General features: G+C 45.0%; 1 protein-coding gene across 3 annotated transcripts in view; it reads left to right on the forward strand.

Annotated features, from left to right (window-relative positions):
* LOC109898567 (protein TANC2) overlaps nucleotides 1-19,066 on the forward strand; it is a 141,051-nt gene that overhangs the window by 87,673 nt on the left and 34,312 nt on the right. For all 3 annotated transcript variants that reach the window (XM_031827540.1, XM_031827542.1, XM_031827541.1), the window contains one exon: nucleotides 7,555-7,737. In XM_031827540.1, coding sequence (XP_031683400.1) covers nucleotides 7,555-7,737 — 183 coding nt within the window. The remainder of the gene's footprint in view (nucleotides 1-7,554; nucleotides 7,738-19,066) is intronic.

A 19,066-nucleotide genomic window follows, 5' to 3' on the forward strand; every position in this document is an offset into this window, starting at 1 on the left:
GTCTGTAGGATTCATATGAGGCGTTACCGCTTGCTCTGTAATATGAGTAGTATTTTGATTTCAACATTTGATTGCTATATATTGTTGAACATAATATATTCTGCTGGCTTTCAAAGTTCCAGAGTGGGATCTCTCCTACTTTTAGAGTTAGGATCCAATATGTAAGCATTACCAACAGAGTGAATATGAAAATTGATTCTGCTGGTGATTTACTGGATATGCAATGAGTAAGAGGAAGGCTGGATTGGTTACCTTGCCTACTGTGGCAATGTCTCTGTATTAAATGGGCCATCATTTAGAACTAGCAGAGAGTATATTATGTCTGGGTTTTGTGAGGAGTTATCTTCTGTTACACTCTGATACTGTGTCCATGTCCCTTATCTTATCATCTGGTTGATAATGTTGTCACACCCTGCTTTGATGTTCTCACATTGTTTCTCATTAACATGTTGTAGTGTCCATTGAGGAAACCATATTATGACACTGCCTGATGCCATCGTCTACACCTCTGCCATTAGCTTTAGCCTGCTGCTAACAGATGCCTTTGATTTAAACTGAATGTCTGGTTACTTCCCTCTCAGTGTATTTTTAGGAACAGGTCAGGTCGTTGGGAAAACCTCTGAGCCCTATTATAACCTTGTCGTTTTCATTGAAGTGGGATAAACAGTGCTCTGCTAGCAAAGTTTAGCTTGTAGCAGACGCCACTAGATGAACTTTAGCATGCTTTGTTTGGAGAGTGAGAGAGAGCCCAGTGGCACACTTGATGAGAGACAGACGGACAGAGAGGAGGAACAAACAGAACCGATAGAAAACAGGAGTGGAGGAGTGGTGGCTCACAGCCCAGGGTTTTGTCTTGTCTCCTCTCCTCTATTTTCTCCTCCTCTCGCTGGCTAACCCACTCCCTCATGGTCTCGCTCACACACAGCCCAGAAACACGCACGCACGCACACACACAGCCCTCCCCTTGACCAGCCAGAAAGCTGAATTATTCAACAACGCAAGACTACGCCCAAGCATTGCTTCTTTCTCCAGGCCAGAGACACACACACACACCTTAACTAGCATCCCTTAGCATGTCACACGTTACAACTGGAAGTGCATGTTTATAATGTCTACTAGGCTGTACAAGGCTTTAACATTCGCAAGGAAATTCCTGCAAAAATATTATTATTATTACAGTAAGTAAGCGGTAGGTAACTGCACACCTGTTCACACCCTTGCACTGTCTACTTTGGGCATAAATTGAGTCCATGTGGCACATTTAGCTCCTCACATGCTCCAAACAAGCAGGACAATATTCCCCACAGCAAAGAGAAAACAGGTGAGGATTGGAATTGTATGTTTAGGTATGGTACCTCAGGTCTTGTTTCCCCCATATATAATTCTATGTGGAGAAAAATAATTTGTAGTAACAAAATAAGCCTGGCAAGTAAGGTTATAGTACGGTACCTCTAATACAATGATTAAAGATGGTGTAGCTAACCCTGGGCTAGGAAACATTCCCGGCCCTATTGGTGAAGTCTGGTCTGTTGTCTCTGTGTCCCACTCAAAGGGACTACAAACAAGACCGCTAAATAGCTAATCAAATGACTACCTGCATTGGCCCATTTTGGCACAAACTCTCTTGCACTGACTCTATGGACACGCACTCACACATACAGTACTTACACTAACACCCCAACACACACATACACACCACAACACACTACATACTGTTTGCCCACACACACAACACGCGCACACATGCATGCTGACGCCGCACACGCTTTCACACTCACCACATACGCTGCTGCTACTGTTTTATCTATCCTGTTGCCTCGTCACTTTACCACCACCTATATGTACAGTACATAGCTACCTCAATTACCTCGTACCCCTGCATATCAACTCAGTACTGGTTCTCCCTGTATATAGCCATGTTACTTTTACTCCTTTTTATTGTTCGTTAGTCAATGTGTATTTATTCCTCCTATATTTTTGAATCTTCAACTCTGCATTGTTGGAAAAGGACCCGTAAGTAAGCATTTCACTGTTAGTCTACACCTGTTGTTTACAAAGCATGTGAAAAAGTATTGGATTGATTTGGAACTGGAGGAACACAGCTGGTCACCTTCAGCTCAGAGTAGACCAAGGTCAGAGCAGACCTGTTCAAATAGGTATAGGTTCATTCCTAATGTGCATATTGGATACATTAAGTGTAAACCTCTACTTCTGAGTACAACTCATCAGTCCACATAATTAGAATAGATTGTCTTGCATACTTTTGCTATGACTAGTACATGCATTTATTACAAGTTCTAAGTCATTTTAATTGACAGGTCTGATTGACTACTTTCAGACACAATGTACACAGATGTAGGGTATGGTTACTGCCGGTATTGGACATTTCTTAGGTGAACCCAACATTTGCATGAATTTCTCTATTTCAAATAGAGACTTCCTGCAGTTTACTAGTATCACATTTACAGTTATTGAATCCCATCCGTCTTGTGAATACGTCATACATAAGGCTTCCACAGAGCCCAAAGCCCCTTTATTGCCTAATTAAGAGTGTGAGTCAGTGTAAAGTGTCTGCTTCGTGGATGTCAGAGCCGCTCTCTTATTGATCCATGTGGTGTGTCTCACCAGACAAAGTGGAGAGAACTAAAGAATGTCTCTGAATATTAAGCTAGCCTAAAAGATGTGAAGAGGCACCGGGCATGTTGAATTATTCGAAGTGCCAGAAAGTAACCATTGATACCTCACTATACGTGTGTAAATAAACTACTAGGTGCCAGCTGAAAAATAGTGTTACCAAACAATTCTTTCTGCCACAGCCCAGTCTTAAGCTTGCAACCCAGTGTAATTGGTTTGGATCCACCATGTGGGAAAGGCTGCCATAGGGTAGTGCTCCCAGGCACGTCGGTTGGTTATAGGCAACAGCCTTTAGGGAAGGCTACATGACAACACAGGATGGAACATGTGTTCCCATGACACAAGCCGCTGTCGTAACCGCCCCCTCTACGCCGTGTGTGTGTGTGTGACTATGGAGAGTTGCGTCATGTACATGGCTTAATGCCAGAGCACCGTATGGCGCTCCACTTTCTGCCAATAGCTCTCTGTGGTCCTACTGTTGGCTATGGTGTTAGCATGATAGCCCCCCCACAAATCATCCCAGCTGGTGTTGGGGGGGTTGTTCTCGAAATGGGAATGGGACTTTGGGCAGTGCCACACAGAGCAGATTTAGGCCATGCTTTGGGCTTAGTACCCAAGCTGCTGGGTTTTGCGTGGGGGGGGGGGGGGGGGGTAATGTACTAGAACAATTGCTTTTCAACATGCTGGACCTGATATAATCAAGCCTACAGGAGAAATTTGTATGGAATTGTTCCAGTCAACCCATATTGTAGAGGTAATTAGCCTAGATAATTTATTTAACTTGTCCATAGACGACAGGGAAATATTTGTTAAACTGTGAGGTTTAGGTTTTAAAAAATTATAGGATCAACATTTCTTTCTTTTCTTCATCTTTACTTTTTCCCTTGTTCTCTTTCCCTGTCCTCTGCCTCACAATACTGCTCTCCCCCTGCTATGGTAATAGAGCAAAGAGAGGGAGGAAGATAAAGAGAGAGGGAGAGAATGGTGTGGGATGATGCTGTAACCCCTGTCCTGCGCTCCATTTCAGACTCAAGGACACTAGGCAGGTCGGTACTCAGATTTAGTGGAGTGATTTTTTTCATTAGGTGAGCAGTCGCTTTACACACTGTACATAAATTGAGATCTCTGCCGCTCTCTATCACTAACTTACTCCCCCATCCTGTGGAGTCATTGTTTTCAGGGTATTGTGTGTGTGTGTGCACATGTTTTCCTACATTTTCAGGACTGAAATGTCCTAACACTTCACCTCAATGTCTTGAAAAGTCAGGTCCTGAATTTGTTCAAATGCTATGCTAAGTTTACAGGTTAGGTTTTGAGTTTAGGGTTAGGGGTTTTGAGATTCATGTTAGGGTTAGGTTAGGGGTTTTGAGATTCATGTTAGGGTTAGGTTAGGGAAAATAATATGACGCCAAAATGTCCTTACATTTCACCGAAGTGTGTGTGCGGAAAACAGTGCATTATGGGCCTTGGTAGTCCTCCTCATGCTATTACACGGAGGTCAGCTAGGCCTAATTCTAATACATACATTCATCTGACAAAACCAATACTAAAAGAGGAAATGTGTGGCAATGCTTAGGCTACACAGCACAAACAGGCAACCAAATGATCAAATGCATGAACAAACACTCACAAACTAGCCTCCTTTCCCCTGCTTTCAACTGCTCACTCTTTGCTGTCCTTTGCCTTGTTTTTTTGACTGCTTCCGAACTGTGACCAATGTTCAGTACAGTATGTATTTTGTCAGGGTGACTGAATGTCCTTTCCACTGTCACCTTTATAAAATTCACTGAATGTAAATGTTTCCCCATAATCACTTATTTAGTTAGGATCAGATAAAACAACCTCAAATCTTACCCCTAACCATTAGGGACATGATAATATAGCTGATCCTGGACCATTTGTTAGGGGGAAAGCTCTCCTGCCACACCACTCTAGAGTCCCTTTGATCTCCTTGAGGGGACAGAAAACACCTCAGTCACAGCTAGTGTTTTAACACTCTGTCATACCGCAAATCCGATTTCCCCTGACATCCTTTGCCGTTTGTGTGGTGGGTTTTTGATCAAAGCAACGTATGAATTCCTTCACAAAGTCGGTTGCGGTTCCGCTCCGGTGACACTTTTTACCTCCTTCCCTCGTGGCAGTTCTCACTGGTGATTAGTCTGCTCCCTCCTTGCTCTCCCAGGCTTAGAGCTGCCTGCCTGGGTCTCTGAAGTCATTTAGTGACGGGGTGCATTTTCTATCATGTCTCGGCATTCATCCATTCGGGTGGTTAAGGCTCTTCTTCCACATTGTGAGAGATGCTCCAGAAGACATTTCCATGTGGAGCCAAAGGGTGTGACATTTTACCTCCGCAGTAAAGTTAGAGAGTGATTATATTAATTGCGGACATGGGCATATGGTGAAAATTGTGGTCTCCATCTCCCCCCATCTCTTTCTATGTCTCTCTCACTTCAGTCACTCACTCTCACACAGAGACACACACACACACACACACCACATGACCCTCCCTCCCTCTTGTGTAACTGGCCATCCGTCCGCTCGGTCCATCTGTTGTTTGGAGGCCGAGCCGTTCAGTAGACGAGTTCAACACAACAGGCCAGCTTCCTGTCTGACACCATCTGATGCACGTGTGTGTGTGCGCATGTGGTCCCTTTTACTTTACCTTCCCATGCAGATGTACTGAAGAGATCTACACTAGTAGCAGCCTTAAATACCAGAACATGATGGCCACAACTCCCTCTCCTCTCCTCCGCTCTTCCACTCCTCCCTTCCTTTACATCTACTGTTTCATAACTGGAGCAGTGCAACCGGAGCTCAAACAATAAGACAGTTCTCGCTCTCTCCCTCTTTCTCTCGCTCTCTGTCAGGGTCGTAACCCTCCCCTGTTCACTGTGCATTCGAGACACATGGCTCACTTTGCTCATAATCTACAGTATGATCTCAAAGAAAACAACTTGTGGAGCTCATCGTTGTATCTCTGTGATGGTGTGGTCTATTGTATCAATTCATCTGGTGGTTATGTAGTGCTGTCAACATGGACATTCAGCATGGTGTAGTGTACATACAGTCATCGCCCATATCTGTGGATGTCTCCAACTCCATCACCCTAGAGAGACAGTCATTGCTGTTACATACCGGTAGATACACTTGGCTCCCATAAGGTTAAAGCTATGCTCTTTATTACACTTTTGCAGCACTGCAAATTCCCCTGGCTGGCAGATTACCTTTCATGACATTGAAGGGCGCAGCGGCATTATCCCTATCTTATTCCCCCTTCTCTGCCTCAGGCCTCGGGCACAGGGACTGATATACTGTCTCTGAGGGGCCAGAGGGCTAGGTGGGGACACGTAACGGGAGGCCTGTTGTGCTTAAATATACTGTTGTAATATCTCTTTACAGCAGCACAGTAATAACATTATACGTTTAATTGGCTGTGAATTGAAATGCCCAGAAAGGCATTTCACCCGTTTAACACCACCCCTACCCCCTTTCTCTCAGCCCCCCTCACCATACCCACTCCTCCTAGTGATGTAGAAGCAGTTGGATTAGAGTTGGCCAATAGGCACAGATCCAGCCATAGATTGAGAAGGTGAAAGGCATTAAGGCTGCTGGGAAGGGAGTGGCAGGTGGTTGATGCTGTATGCAGGATGACTCATACAAAGTCTGAAAAGACATCTAGCACAGTCGAACACAGACACACGGCTGAACTCACACTTAGTCACATCATACACAATTAAAACATCAACAGACGCAAATTGCTAAAACATAATCCAAGCGGGGCGTATGTGTCTGTACTGTGTATTCCAATCAAACTGCTGTTCCTCTGTGTGTAGAATTGTCTGTGACAGCCTGTTTTCACCTTGCTACCTACCTTCCCCTCTCCCTGTCTACTAATACATGTTCATTAGTGTGGCCTTGTGCTGTGTTACATGGGTTGCCAGTGACACACTGATGCTGGTGTCATCAGCCAGTGTCCCTGTCTGAGGTGCCTGTCACCTGACATGGTGGCACTCAGGTGCTTCTTGACTGAAGAGTACTGTGAGTACGTTAGGGAAAGGGGAATACCTAGTCAGTTGCGCATCTGAATGCATTCAACCGAAATGTGTGCTCCGCATTTAACCCAACCCCTCTTAATCAGAGTGGTGCGGGGGGAGCTGGCTTAATCCACGTCATCGGTGCCCGGGGAGTATTTGTTGTTGGGGGGTTAACTGCCTTGCACAAGGGCAGAACAGCAGACTTTTCCACCTTGCCGGCTCGGGGATTCGAACCAGCGACCTTTCCACTAGGCTACCTGCTCTTGCCAGGGGAAACGTTTAGTGTGCTGTAGAAAGAAGGAGAGGGAGGATAGAGTAATGCCACATTCAGTCTTTGCCTTTATTCTTGATCAATTGGATACATTTTTATTGATCATCAGTTTCTCCTATATTTGGATATCTGGCACAGTCAGAGCTATTGAATGTTCCAGCTGACATTTTCATTCCACATTTTCTGACATTCCAGCATCCCTAGTGGCTGTGCTATCCTACCCTATCCTAATTAGCCTGCTGTTTCACTACCAGACAACAGGCAGGTGCTTGTCTGAGAGAGAAACAAAATGGACCCATCCTTTAACACTAGGATGACAGTTGCAGAGGTTTACCAGCTTGTACGGTGAAACTGCAGCCTCAACCGTGTCTAAAACTGGAGGTGTTGACACAGTCGGAGATGATACTGAGTGTGCTGTTAATGAAATGTGTCAGCGAGCGATGTGTGTGTGTCTGTGTGTCTGCACTATATTGTGAGTGGTGATAATGTAATATGTCAGTGTGTTGGTTTTTAGGTCTCTTGTGAACAGGAGTTGATTTCAAATGACAAATTCTGTCGGTGTGTGGGAATGTAGTATAAATGACTATATGACACCTCTCTGTCTCTCCTTCCTAGGCGGCAGCTCCACAGAGGGTGACGGGCTATTTGAGGGCGACTACGGGGGGCCTCCTCTCCCGGTGACCGAGGGCATGCAGCACATCCGCATCATGGAGGGCGTGTCACGCTCGCTGCCCTCCTCCCCCCTACTCTCCCACCAGGCCCTCAACATGAGACTGCAGCCCACCAAGAGGCTCCCAGGTAGTTACTCAACCACTGGTCCTAGTTCAGTTTTGGTCTGTAGACTCACTAGGGGAGGTTTGGCATAAACAAACTTCCTGCTGTCCTTAGTTCAGTACTACTGTGTGGACAAAATCGAGAAGTATCAAGGAGCCTTGTTTTGTGCCTGCTGCATGTAGATTTGGTATTGAAGGTGAAAAGATGGTTGCTTAACGCTGACGACAGCTCCCACTTGATTCTAACTCCATTTGAACTGTTTTCAGGGTCTCAGGAGTCAGACATGTCACAATGAACTGAATTACATTTCTGGCCAGTTCATCCTATTCAAGTAGCACACTGTGGCTCCCAGCCCCTTTGAAGATGAACCAATTAGATTCACAGAGGGCTGCTCTGCTTATATCACAACACTTTCATATTATCTGAGAATTGTCCCCACAATACAGTACGACGCCTATCCTCATAAGGCTGGTTTTACCTCCCTGCTGACTCCTCATTTATGGTCCTGAGATAAGGCCCAATGGGTGAACGAGGACCTGTCACCCCCTCGCTGAGCACCCCACTGCTTTACCACTCCACTGGGGTAAACTCATACCCCCCACCCACCAGGATGGTTAATGCCAGGGTGTTTGCGATAGGGGAACAGCTGTGTGTAATTCCGAGGTAGACGAGAGATAGGAGTGTATGAGAAAATGTGTGTGTGTGCGAGAGAGAGCGAGAGATTGGAATGGCATGTTTTTGATGGCATGTCATGCGAATGTGTGACGTGAGAGTATTTGTCTATGCAGGGTGCATCGTAATATGACTGAAAGGTGGGAAAGTGTGTGACAAAGAGACTGGCATATTGGGTCCTTGAAAAGCACTATAAAAGTACCTATTATAATTATTATTATTATAGCAATGTGTTGGTTTTTCATGTGCAGGTATTTCAAGTGAGGGATTTCCATGAGAAGCTCTTGTTAGTTCTTGTTTTCCTCAGTATTATTCATCTCCCTGCAATGCCATAGTTAAGAGGCTTTCAAGAAGCCCAAAAGTTATCCATGTCAAATCCTCCATCCTTCTCACAAATAAGCGTTCACCGTAATGAGGGTGGAGTAGGCACATCTCCCTTTTAGCCCCCATAACCCTAAATCACTTACCCCACCCCCGGTTAGTTCAGGGTGCATTGTGGGAAACGCATAATGTTACATCTCGGCGGAAAGCTGTGGCTGTTAAAGAGGCTGGTAAGCCGACTGTGACATCGCTCCTCGACACTGTCTAGCCCAGATAACATAAGGCGTCTCTCTGAAATCTGCCCCATAGATGGCAACAGGCCACCATTTCACAAGCTGGCCATCAAAAAAGGCGAGGACCACAACAGGCTTGTGAAGATGAAAGGCTCTAATTGGATAGTTATTTTCAATACAGCTTCTCCACCAAGATAAGATGGAGCTCACAGTGTAGTTCTCTGTTCAGGCCACCAGGGTGTACTAGTCTGGGTTTTCCCTTTTTTCTTTATCACTCTCCCTCTTCCATCCATCCTCAGAGAGGGCGAGACAGCCAGTGGATCATTATGTGGTGGGAATGTTGCAAGCATTCTTAATTGTCCACCTTATGAAGTGATTGGTCAGGGTGTTCCACATGCTCATAGAGGTCACAAACAAATGTGCGAGAGTGTTACAGAAGGGTGTGACGTGTATTTGGAGGAAGTGGAGCAGGACACAGATTTGAATATTAATATGCAGGATATATGTCTTTAATTTCAACATTCTCTCTCTCTAGCTCTCTATCTTTCTCTCCCCCTGTTCCGCTTCCTCTGAATCTACCAGGTATTGGCAGGCACCCAACATCTAAATTTTTTCTTGACCCCTTATCAAGACTCATTGTTCCACTCCAAACTGTTGTTTCTGTTGGGCTTTCCCCCATAAACACACTCCCTCTTTACAATGACTTGTTTTCAATTATGTTTTGTAAACGTCATGGGGGCTCCCGAGTGGCGCAGCAGTCTAAGGCACTGCATCTCAGTGCTAGAGGTGTAACTACAGACCCTGGTTCGATTCCAGACTGTATCACAACCGGCCGTGATTGGGAGTCCCATTGGGCGGTGCACAATTGACCCAGCGTCGTTAGGGTTTGGCCGGGGTAAGCCGTTATTGTAAATAAGAATTTGTTCTTAACTGATTTGTCTAGTTAAATACAAAATTAAAAAATGAATTGTGTGATATTGTGTGTTGCTTGTAGCCTTTTCCCACTCGTTTGCTAGTGTGAGTGTGTGTGTGAAATGGTTGCTGCCTGCATCATAACTGATATGAACTGTTTTAGGATTGTTATGGCTTGGAAGGCTTTCTCTGCCGACTAATGTATATTTGATTGTTTAATAAACATACAGTATGTGACCTGATAGCTCAGTCACAGATATCATTCCTTTCATCTGGTATTTATTTGTTCAAGTCGTTTTGTTGTACATATACTGTCCTGTATCTATAGGGATTGTTTGAGGTTTGGAATGTTTTCAAATGGTCTTGTTGGGCTAAACTGAGGACAATGATCCTATGTGCCCTAGCCTTTGTTAGGGGTTTCATCTGTCTACGGCTTTCTGTGTTTGACAAACAGTCATATTCTCAAAGCGTATTATCTCAAACTACCTCCCATGCGTCCATATCAAATCTAGCTTTATTCTCTCATGCGTGTCCAATATGCTCTGGTGGACTTAAGATAATATCATCTCTTAATGTCTTTGTCCTGGGTCAGGCCTGTTAGGGAGGGAATTAAACAGTGATTACTGATTTAGGTTTTAAGTGGAGCAGCTCTCACTGGACACCAGCAGGCAGCTGAGATGGATGGATCCTGATAGCCAATTGGATTTCCTATCCGTCTCACACTGAAATGTTTTCGAGGCATTATTCCCGCATTTTTCACCTTGGAAACGAAAAGGGTTGGCTATATGGCGTGCTCAGACACGCTAATGATGGCAATCAATGGGAAAGATGCCTCCTGCCAGGGACTGAATATTGGCTTTTGACTTCTTAGCCCCTGAAGTTGACCCCATTGATTGAATTAAAGGCTTTGTCTGTGGTTCTGTTTTGACACAGAGATGCACACAGATAGAGGAGAAAGAACCGAGATAGAACAGCATTGTTTTGACTATAAAAAAAATGTTTTTCTTACCTCCCTTCCATGAATTATCTTATAACCACTCACCTGACATGACTGGAATCAGTGAAAACCAAGCTGAAGCTCATTTTTACTTCATGTTTGATTACTTCAAGCTAGAGAAGAAGGATGGATGCACAGAGGATGTATCTAAAAGAGCTCAAGAGAGAGAAATGAGAGCACAAAGAAAGACATGTAGCGAGTGTGAGGTACAGAGATAGTGGGTGGAGAGAGATGAGGAGACAGGGAGAACTACTCTCCCGGACACCATTAGTGGAGCGGCCGGGTTAGCTAATCCAACAGTGTCTGAACGGAATAAGGGCTGGAGATTTCAATTATGAGCCTGGCAGCCAGTCAATAGGCATGCGGCGCAGACCGCTTGAGTGCTCTTGCTGTTGGTGGCAGTCAGTCACTATGGTGTAGCCTAGCCATTCTACTCCCCTGGAAGCTGCCAGACCACACCCAACACAGGCCTGGGTGCCCGGAGCGCGGCAGTGTTTCCCCTTAGTCTAATTTAGGTGGGGCGAGCCTCCTCATGTAGCTATGCTGTTGTCCCCATTTTCCTGTTGCCATCCACCTAAGGAAAAATGGTATTGGGATTTTGCCTTGAATGTTCTCGACTCAGTGGTGCTCTATTATGAATAATCCCTAAAGATAACCTATTGCTATGAGACTGATTATGTGCTTGAGGAAAGTGAATGACGAGAGAGACTGAGAAAAGAGGGGTGTCATGTTCCCCTGGTAACCACATTAGCCTTTCTAGTTAACCATCTTTGCCCGGCTCTCTCTTCCCACCTTCCTTCCTGTGCCTGCCATTGGCTATAGCTTTCAGCATTGTTTACTCTCTAATTGTTGTCCTTTACTCTTCTGCCTCCCACATTGTTACTGTGACAACAGAAGTTCAACGCACGCTTCTTTTGCTGGATTTAGACATCCAGTTCCGTCAAAGTATTCATACCCCTATTTCCAAATGTTGTTGTGTTACAGCTTGAATAAAACATGTATTACGTTGAGACTGTCACTGGCCTACACACAATACCCAATAATGTCAAAGTGGAATGATGTTTTTAGAAATGTTTTTAAAAATTCATCAACCATGTCAAACTGAAATGTCTTGAATCTAAGTATTTAACCCGTTTGTTATGGCGCAGTCATTAAGGGTGCTGTACTGCAGCGCCAACTGTGCCACCAGAGAGTCTGGGTTCGCGCCCAGGCTCTGTCGTAACCGGCCGCGACCGGGAGGTCCGTGGGGCGATGCACAATTGGCCTAGCGTCGTCCGGGTTAGGGAGGGTTTGGCCGGTAGGGATATCCTTGTCTCATCGCACACCAGCGACTCCTGTGGCGGGCCGGGCGCAGTGCGCGCTAACCAAGGTTGCCAGGTGCACGGTGTTTCCTCCGACACATCGGTGCGGCTGGCTTCCGGGTTGGATGCGCGCTGTGTTAAGAAGCAGTGCGGCTTGGTTGGGTTGTGTTTCGGAGGACGCATGACTTTCAACCTTCGTCTCTCCCGAGCCCGTATGGGAGTTGTAGCGATGAGACAAGATAGAGGCTACTAAACAATTGGATACCACAAAATTGGGGAGAAAAATGGGTCAAATGTATTTTTAAAAAACAAGAACAAATTATTATTTTTATTTTCAATGACGGCCTAGGGGGCAGAACGACGGATTTGTACCTTTTTGTACCTTGTCAGCTCGGGGATATGAACTTGCAACCTTTCGGTTATATGTCCAATGCTCTAACCACTACCCTGCCGCCCCACATCACTGAGTAGCACTCATATTTTCAAGCATGGTGGAGGCTGTATCATGTTATGGGCATGCTTGTCAAACTTGGGAGTTTTTTATGATAAAAATAAACAGAATAGAACTAAGCATAGGCATAATCCTAGAGGAAAACCTGGCTCAGTCTGCTTTCCAACAGAATGGGAGACAAATTCACCTTTTCAGCAGGACTATAACCTAAACCACCAAGGCCAAAAAAAACACTGGAGTTGCTTACCAAGATGACATTGAATGTTCCTGAGTGGCCTAGTTACAGTTTTGACTTGAAATCGGCTTGAAAATGGCTGTCTAGCAATGATCAACAACCAACTTGACTGAGCTTGAAGAATTTTTAAAAGAATAATGCAAATATTATACAATCCAGGTGTACAAAGCTCTTAGAGACTTACTCAGAGTCACAGCTGTAATCACCGCCAAGGTGTTTTGACTGGGGTGTATATACACTGCTCAAAAAAATAAAGGGAACACTAAAATAACACATCCTAGATCTGAATGAATGAAATATTCTTATTTAATACTTTTTCTTTACATAGTTGAATGTGCTGACAACAAAATCACACAAAAATTATCAATGGAAATCAAATGCATCAACCCATGGAGGTCTGGATTTGGAGTCACACTCAAAATTAAAGTGGAAAACCACACTACAGGCTGATCCAACTTTGATGTAATGTCCTTAAAACAAGTCAAAATGAGGCTCAGTAGTGTGTGTGGCCTCCACGTGCCTGTATGACCTCCCTACAACGCCTGGACATGAGGTGGCGGATGGTCTCCTGAGGGATCTCCTCCCAGACCTGGACTAAAGCATCTGCCAACTCCTGGACAGTCTGTGGTGCAATATGGCGTTGGTGGATGGAGCGAGACATGTTATCCCAGATGTGCTCAATTGGATTCAGGTCTGGGGAACGGGCGGGCCAGTCCATAGCATCAGTGCCTTCCTCTTGCAGGGACTACTGACACACTCCAGCCAGATGAGGTCTAGCATTGTCTTGCATTAGGAAGAACCCAGGGCCAACCGCACCAGCATATGGTTTCAGGGGTCTGAGGATCTCATCTCGGTACCTAATGGCAGTCAAGCTACCTCTGGCGAGCACATGGAGGGCTGTGCGGCCCCCCAAAGAAATGCCACCCCACACCATGACTGACCCACCTCCAAACCGGTCATGCTGGAGGATGTTGCAGGCAGCAGAACGTTCTCCACGGCGTCTCCAGACTGTCACGTCTGTCACATCTGCTCAGTGTGAACCTGCTTTCATTTGTGAAGAGCACAGGGCGCCAGTGGCGAATTTGCCAATCTTGGTGTTCTCTGGCAAATGCCAAACGTCCTGCAGGGCTCTGGCAGTGCTCCTCCTTGCACAAAGGGGGAGGTAGCGGTCCTGCTGCTGGGTTGTTGCCCTCCTACGGCCTCCTCCATGTCTCCTGATGTACTGGCCTGTCTCCTGGTAGCGCCTCCATGCTCTGGACACTACGCTGACAGACACAGCAAACCTTCTTGCCACAGCTCGCATTGATGTGCCATCCTGGATGAACTGCACTACCTGAGCCACTTGTGTGGGTTGTAGGAAAAAAAAATTTAAGCCATTTTTAATTCGAGCTGTAACAACGTGGAATACATACTTTCAGAAGGCTCTGTATACTTGTTGATTGTCTCTCCCTCATTTATCCATGCCCTGTACAAACACATACTCTTTTACCACCACCACACTAACCACCACACTAATGACAGCAGGCTCTGGAAATAAAGAATGTTTAGAGGACGAGTTCCTTTCTACCCCCACCTTTCCCTCCATCACCGGCTGGGGAGCCTGGGGGGTATGACGTGATTGGAGGGATGCTACTGCCTCACTTCCTCCCTCGCCTCCCCTGTCAGGTGATTGCCATTAAACATACTGTACTTCGCTATCTCTCTCTCCCGCTCTCTCATTCACCCCCTCTGTGTCCACGTCACACGTCATCTGTGAAGGGACACAGAATTAGGCTTCAGTTTGAGAGCAGAGGAAAGACTTGGTTTGAATGGAAAGTTGATTATCCTCCTCTCCCGGGGTTGTTTGTCAACAATTCATGCAGAACGGAAGAAATGTGGGTTTAATTTTCTCAAGCTTTACTGAGGGAAGGATTTAGTTAAATGGTGAGAACCTTTCCCATAAGTCTGCTTTTCTCTTCTCGTTCTATCTCTCTCTTACTCTCAGTGTGTGAGGAGATGCTGTGATTTTTATTTTTATATGTTATAATTGCATGTTAGTTTGTTGCATGTCTTATGTATATTTCTCTGACTGTGTGTACTTGTGTGTTTTAAAGAAAACAAACTTGTGTCTGGGCCTTTGCAAGATAATGTACTGTAGCCAATAGACATTCGGAGAAGCCACCACCTCAACCCACAGGTGTATTCCCCTGGGAAATCCTATAGCCAAGCCAAAGCCAATCAGAACCGGTGTGGGCGGTCATGGCAACTCAGGACACACTCTGAGGCACCTCTCGGTCGTCAAGGAAACCACTTACATAACAAGAACCCATGCGGAGGAAGGAAGTCAGTGGCACCCTCAGGGACACGGGCAGCTGTCACTCTTTCACACACGTAAAGGAGTCCTCGTTGGGGAGACTGTTCACGCTACACCATCTCCATCACTACGTCTCAGATGTATCAACCGTGACACTGGCAGCAATGGACTGACCAGATGTCCAAATGTAAAGAAGACTTTCCCAAAGGAGGTTAAGATAAGAAATAAATGTGCTCTACAGAACAAAATGCAGACCGTTTTTATTCTTCCTTTATTTAACTAGGCAAGTCAGTTAAGATTAAATTCTTATTTTCAATGACGGCTTGGTTATAGTTGGTTAACTTCCTGTTCGGGGGCAGAATGAGAGATTTTTTATTGTACCTTGCCAGCTTGGGGATTTGAACTTGCAACCTTTCGGTTACTAGTCCACCACTCTAACCACTAGGCTACCCTGCCGCCCCAGTAAGCAGGCTTACATCCAACCTTTTTTATGCAAGTTAAGTACATGTCGTGAAAAGAAATTTGTCTGTAAACTTGCCAAATGTCGGCAAAACAAAATACGCTAGACAAACTGGGATCTTTTTGTCTAAAGTTAATTACGCGAGAAATGGAGGATGAAACACATTTTCAGATTTTTATATAATAACCATCATATCGAAGTAAACTTAGATTTTCAAATGATATGTTGTGGTCCTCCCACTACGACTCGGCAATTTATTAGGCAACAGATGAGTTAAGTTATGATGAACTTGACAGGGTGGTGAAAGTGCAAGGTGATGAGCTTGATGCTTCTTTCCAATAAATATTGAGGGTCTTGTTCTGGTGACATGATCATCGATGCTTGGCTGCCGTTTGACAAATAAAAATAACCAAGCTCTTTGGTCCATAATAATCTCATCCTGTAGGCTATACCCGCACTGTATCTGCAAGCTGTTGGCTAGCGCGCACGTGGGAACATTCGCTATATAACACATTTTAGGAAACACATCAGTAAAGTTGAAAATGCAATAAAACCCCATTTAACTTGTATTTTTTATTGGGTACATTTTGCCACTGTGGAGGTCATACCCAACTGGGTTCTTATCACAATTTCATCTTTCATCTTTTTATATTCTGAAGTATTGCCTAATTTTCACCTTATTGCTTTGATCCATAAGGGTCTCGTAGTGTTCAATTAGTCTTCTCACTGTAGAAACAAAATCTGTAAAATGCACAGTAGTTATTCTGGTATTTAAACTTGAAACTATTTACTCTTGCTTCCCCAGCGACCCTATTGGAGATAGAAAACCATAGAAACGGGCCTCTAAAGTCCTATTGAAGTCATACAGTGTGCTATTTAAGCCCAATCATAAAAGTCAATAGGTTTGCCCCATTTTCCATCATTTTTCTTCCTCTTTGTTTCCTGTAAACATTATTGCTATTTAAGTGAGCGCCTATGTCATTGTCACAGCATCCGTTTCTTATTGTTATCGTTGTGTTCTGTTTACATAGCCCTGCAATACCCCATAAATGATGACTCATTGTACCAGCCCGGGGCTGTTCAATATGACCTGCCATCGTTATTGTTTTTGTAATATGACCTACCAGAGCTATTCCCGCTGAATGTCTTATGCTGGTGAAAATTGCTCTTGTAAGTCAACCCGGCTAAGCATGCCAGCTAATTGGATAATAACCGCAACAATAGCAGTGGACTAATCGTCTGCACTTGCCATCTATCACCGAGCAGGCGCTAGTGACTACTCGCTTGTTAGCGCTGCTCTCGTACTGTAGCATGTATGCTAGTGAGCGAGTTTATACTGCATTTACAGAGGCCTTTATGGCGTTGTGCAGTCCAGTACACAATATGGCAGTGACCCTCAGTCAACTAGCCTGATGGATGACCCAATGCAAGAGGCTTCACCTCGTAGCCACCTCACGTGTGACAATTCGCCCTCTAATGGCTCAGTAATGGAATGTGGGGCATGTGTTACCGCGGCTCACATCCCAGGCCTCTCGGAGATGATGGGTCAGTGTGTGACAGCAGAGGTGTGTAGATGGGATTGTGATAGATTTGCTGGCCACCACTGCCATTTTTTGTTCAGCTGCCATTGTGAATGAGCAATGCTAGATCAAAGAAGTGGAGTTGCTTTCGCGGTACAGTAGCATCACGTCTGCTTTTATGAAGTGCTTTGTTTTTGTCATAGTGTTGTTTCTTAGGATTCAAGACATTGGGTTTGGCGTTCAGCATGTCTCGTGGTTAATTTGATCCTGTAGCCCAGTGCAGGTTCTAATTGTGCAATCTATTCAACCCCAACAGCTCCTGTTAATGAATGATCAAGACAAGACTCTTACTCCTAGGGTGTATTATGGATTCAACCTACGCTCTTCCAGCTATATTGAAGAGATATATGACAAAGTATGTGCTCGGCTACATGTACCTATGCTGACATATTTATTCAGGGACACTGGTTTTTTAATCCATCTCTCAACTATGTCTTGACTATAGAAGTCACAAATAAGGAATATCCTACTCTCACACACAAACGAGTGCTGCACACGCACGATTGCACACGTGACCCGCTTCTTGGCCGGCCTGTGCGTGCTGTGCAGACCGCTCGCTCACTGACATATTTTCTTACTCTGTAATCTCGTTAGCAGGATTTATGAATCCATCATAGTGACAGCCCAGCCCCCTGTAGAGGAGGGTATTGTAAAGCCCCTTCTCTTCCTGGAAAGTGCTGCCGCTGAGAAATGTCACATCTGTCCCTGGAGGGATTTTCTACGCCCATGATGCACTTACACCATTTTATTAATTCCCCTCGTATTGCCCCCATCCGCTAACCTACACACTCCTCCTTTCCTCTCATTGGCTTCCTTTGAGCGCTCCAGGAGGAGACCAAAGGGAATGGTAAGCATAAGCTTTAATGGAAGGGGTGTCCTTTGGCGTTCTGGGGCGATGGGGAGGTTCTCTCTGGGCTTGACAGCTGGCGGGCAGAGTTAGCATCTCCATCCAATGAGGAACAGCCAGGAGAGAACAAGGACATAGCATTGTTAGCAGTTGTTTTTGTAGTAGTGCCTGCGATGCGGCCCAGTGTTTACTGGTTCAACTCTTTGTGCCCTGCACCAGTGTATTCGCTGTTCGGAGGCTTATGTAAATTGTTGTTGCATGCCAGAAAGTTTTTCTTAACCCAATTCTCTGTCTCTAAATATCTCACCATTATAAATAGAAATGCAACATCTGGCATTCAGATCTCCTTTTTTGTGATTGTTCAGCTCTTCAGCCATGAAGAGGTAGTGCTATTGCAGAGAATAGACACTAAATATGTTATCTTGGGAGTGTTAAACAGATTTCCCACATGTCGTTGCCAGACCTTGAAGCTAGGAGAGAGCAAACATGACAGACCGGATTTGTCACCTTGAAATGTGTTGGTTAGAGTGGAGCATGGAGGCATGTGCCAATCCACCAGGAAGACGTCTCCATGCTGTTCTAACCTCAGGAACAATTTTAATCCTAGAATGACACTTCTTAGACAACAAGTAACCATTTTCACAGTCCTCTCAGTAAACACATTGGTTGGTTCAAAAGCGAGGGGAGGTATCACTTTTTAGTGGATCCTGAGGAGAATTGTCTCACCCACTCCAAGAGCAGTGATTTTACATGACAGGACAATGTTGTCTTCAAGCTGCAATCAGTTTTCTGGCAACGTTTACCTCACAGAACCTCTCCTTAAACCCCTGGAAGGAGTTGAACTCCAGCTAAACTCAAGCAAGGGACCTTGAAACAGCACATAGTTCTTTGTTAGCTTTTGAGGAGTGTGGCTACTCTTGCCCAGACAACTACTGTAGCTCTCATGCCAGATTTCACAGTTTTTTTCTGGCCTAAGGATGATGGAAGTATATGAGCTCTGAACACTTTGAAGTCTCGCCCGGGGGGGGTAAACCATATTGCGGTGTTCTCC

This window comes from Oncorhynchus kisutch, linkage group LG6, assembly GCF_002021735.2.
Source record: "Oncorhynchus kisutch isolate 150728-3 linkage group LG6, Okis_V2, whole genome shotgun sequence".
NCBI classification, from domain to species: domain Eukaryota; kingdom Metazoa; phylum Chordata; class Actinopteri; order Salmoniformes; family Salmonidae; genus Oncorhynchus; species Oncorhynchus kisutch.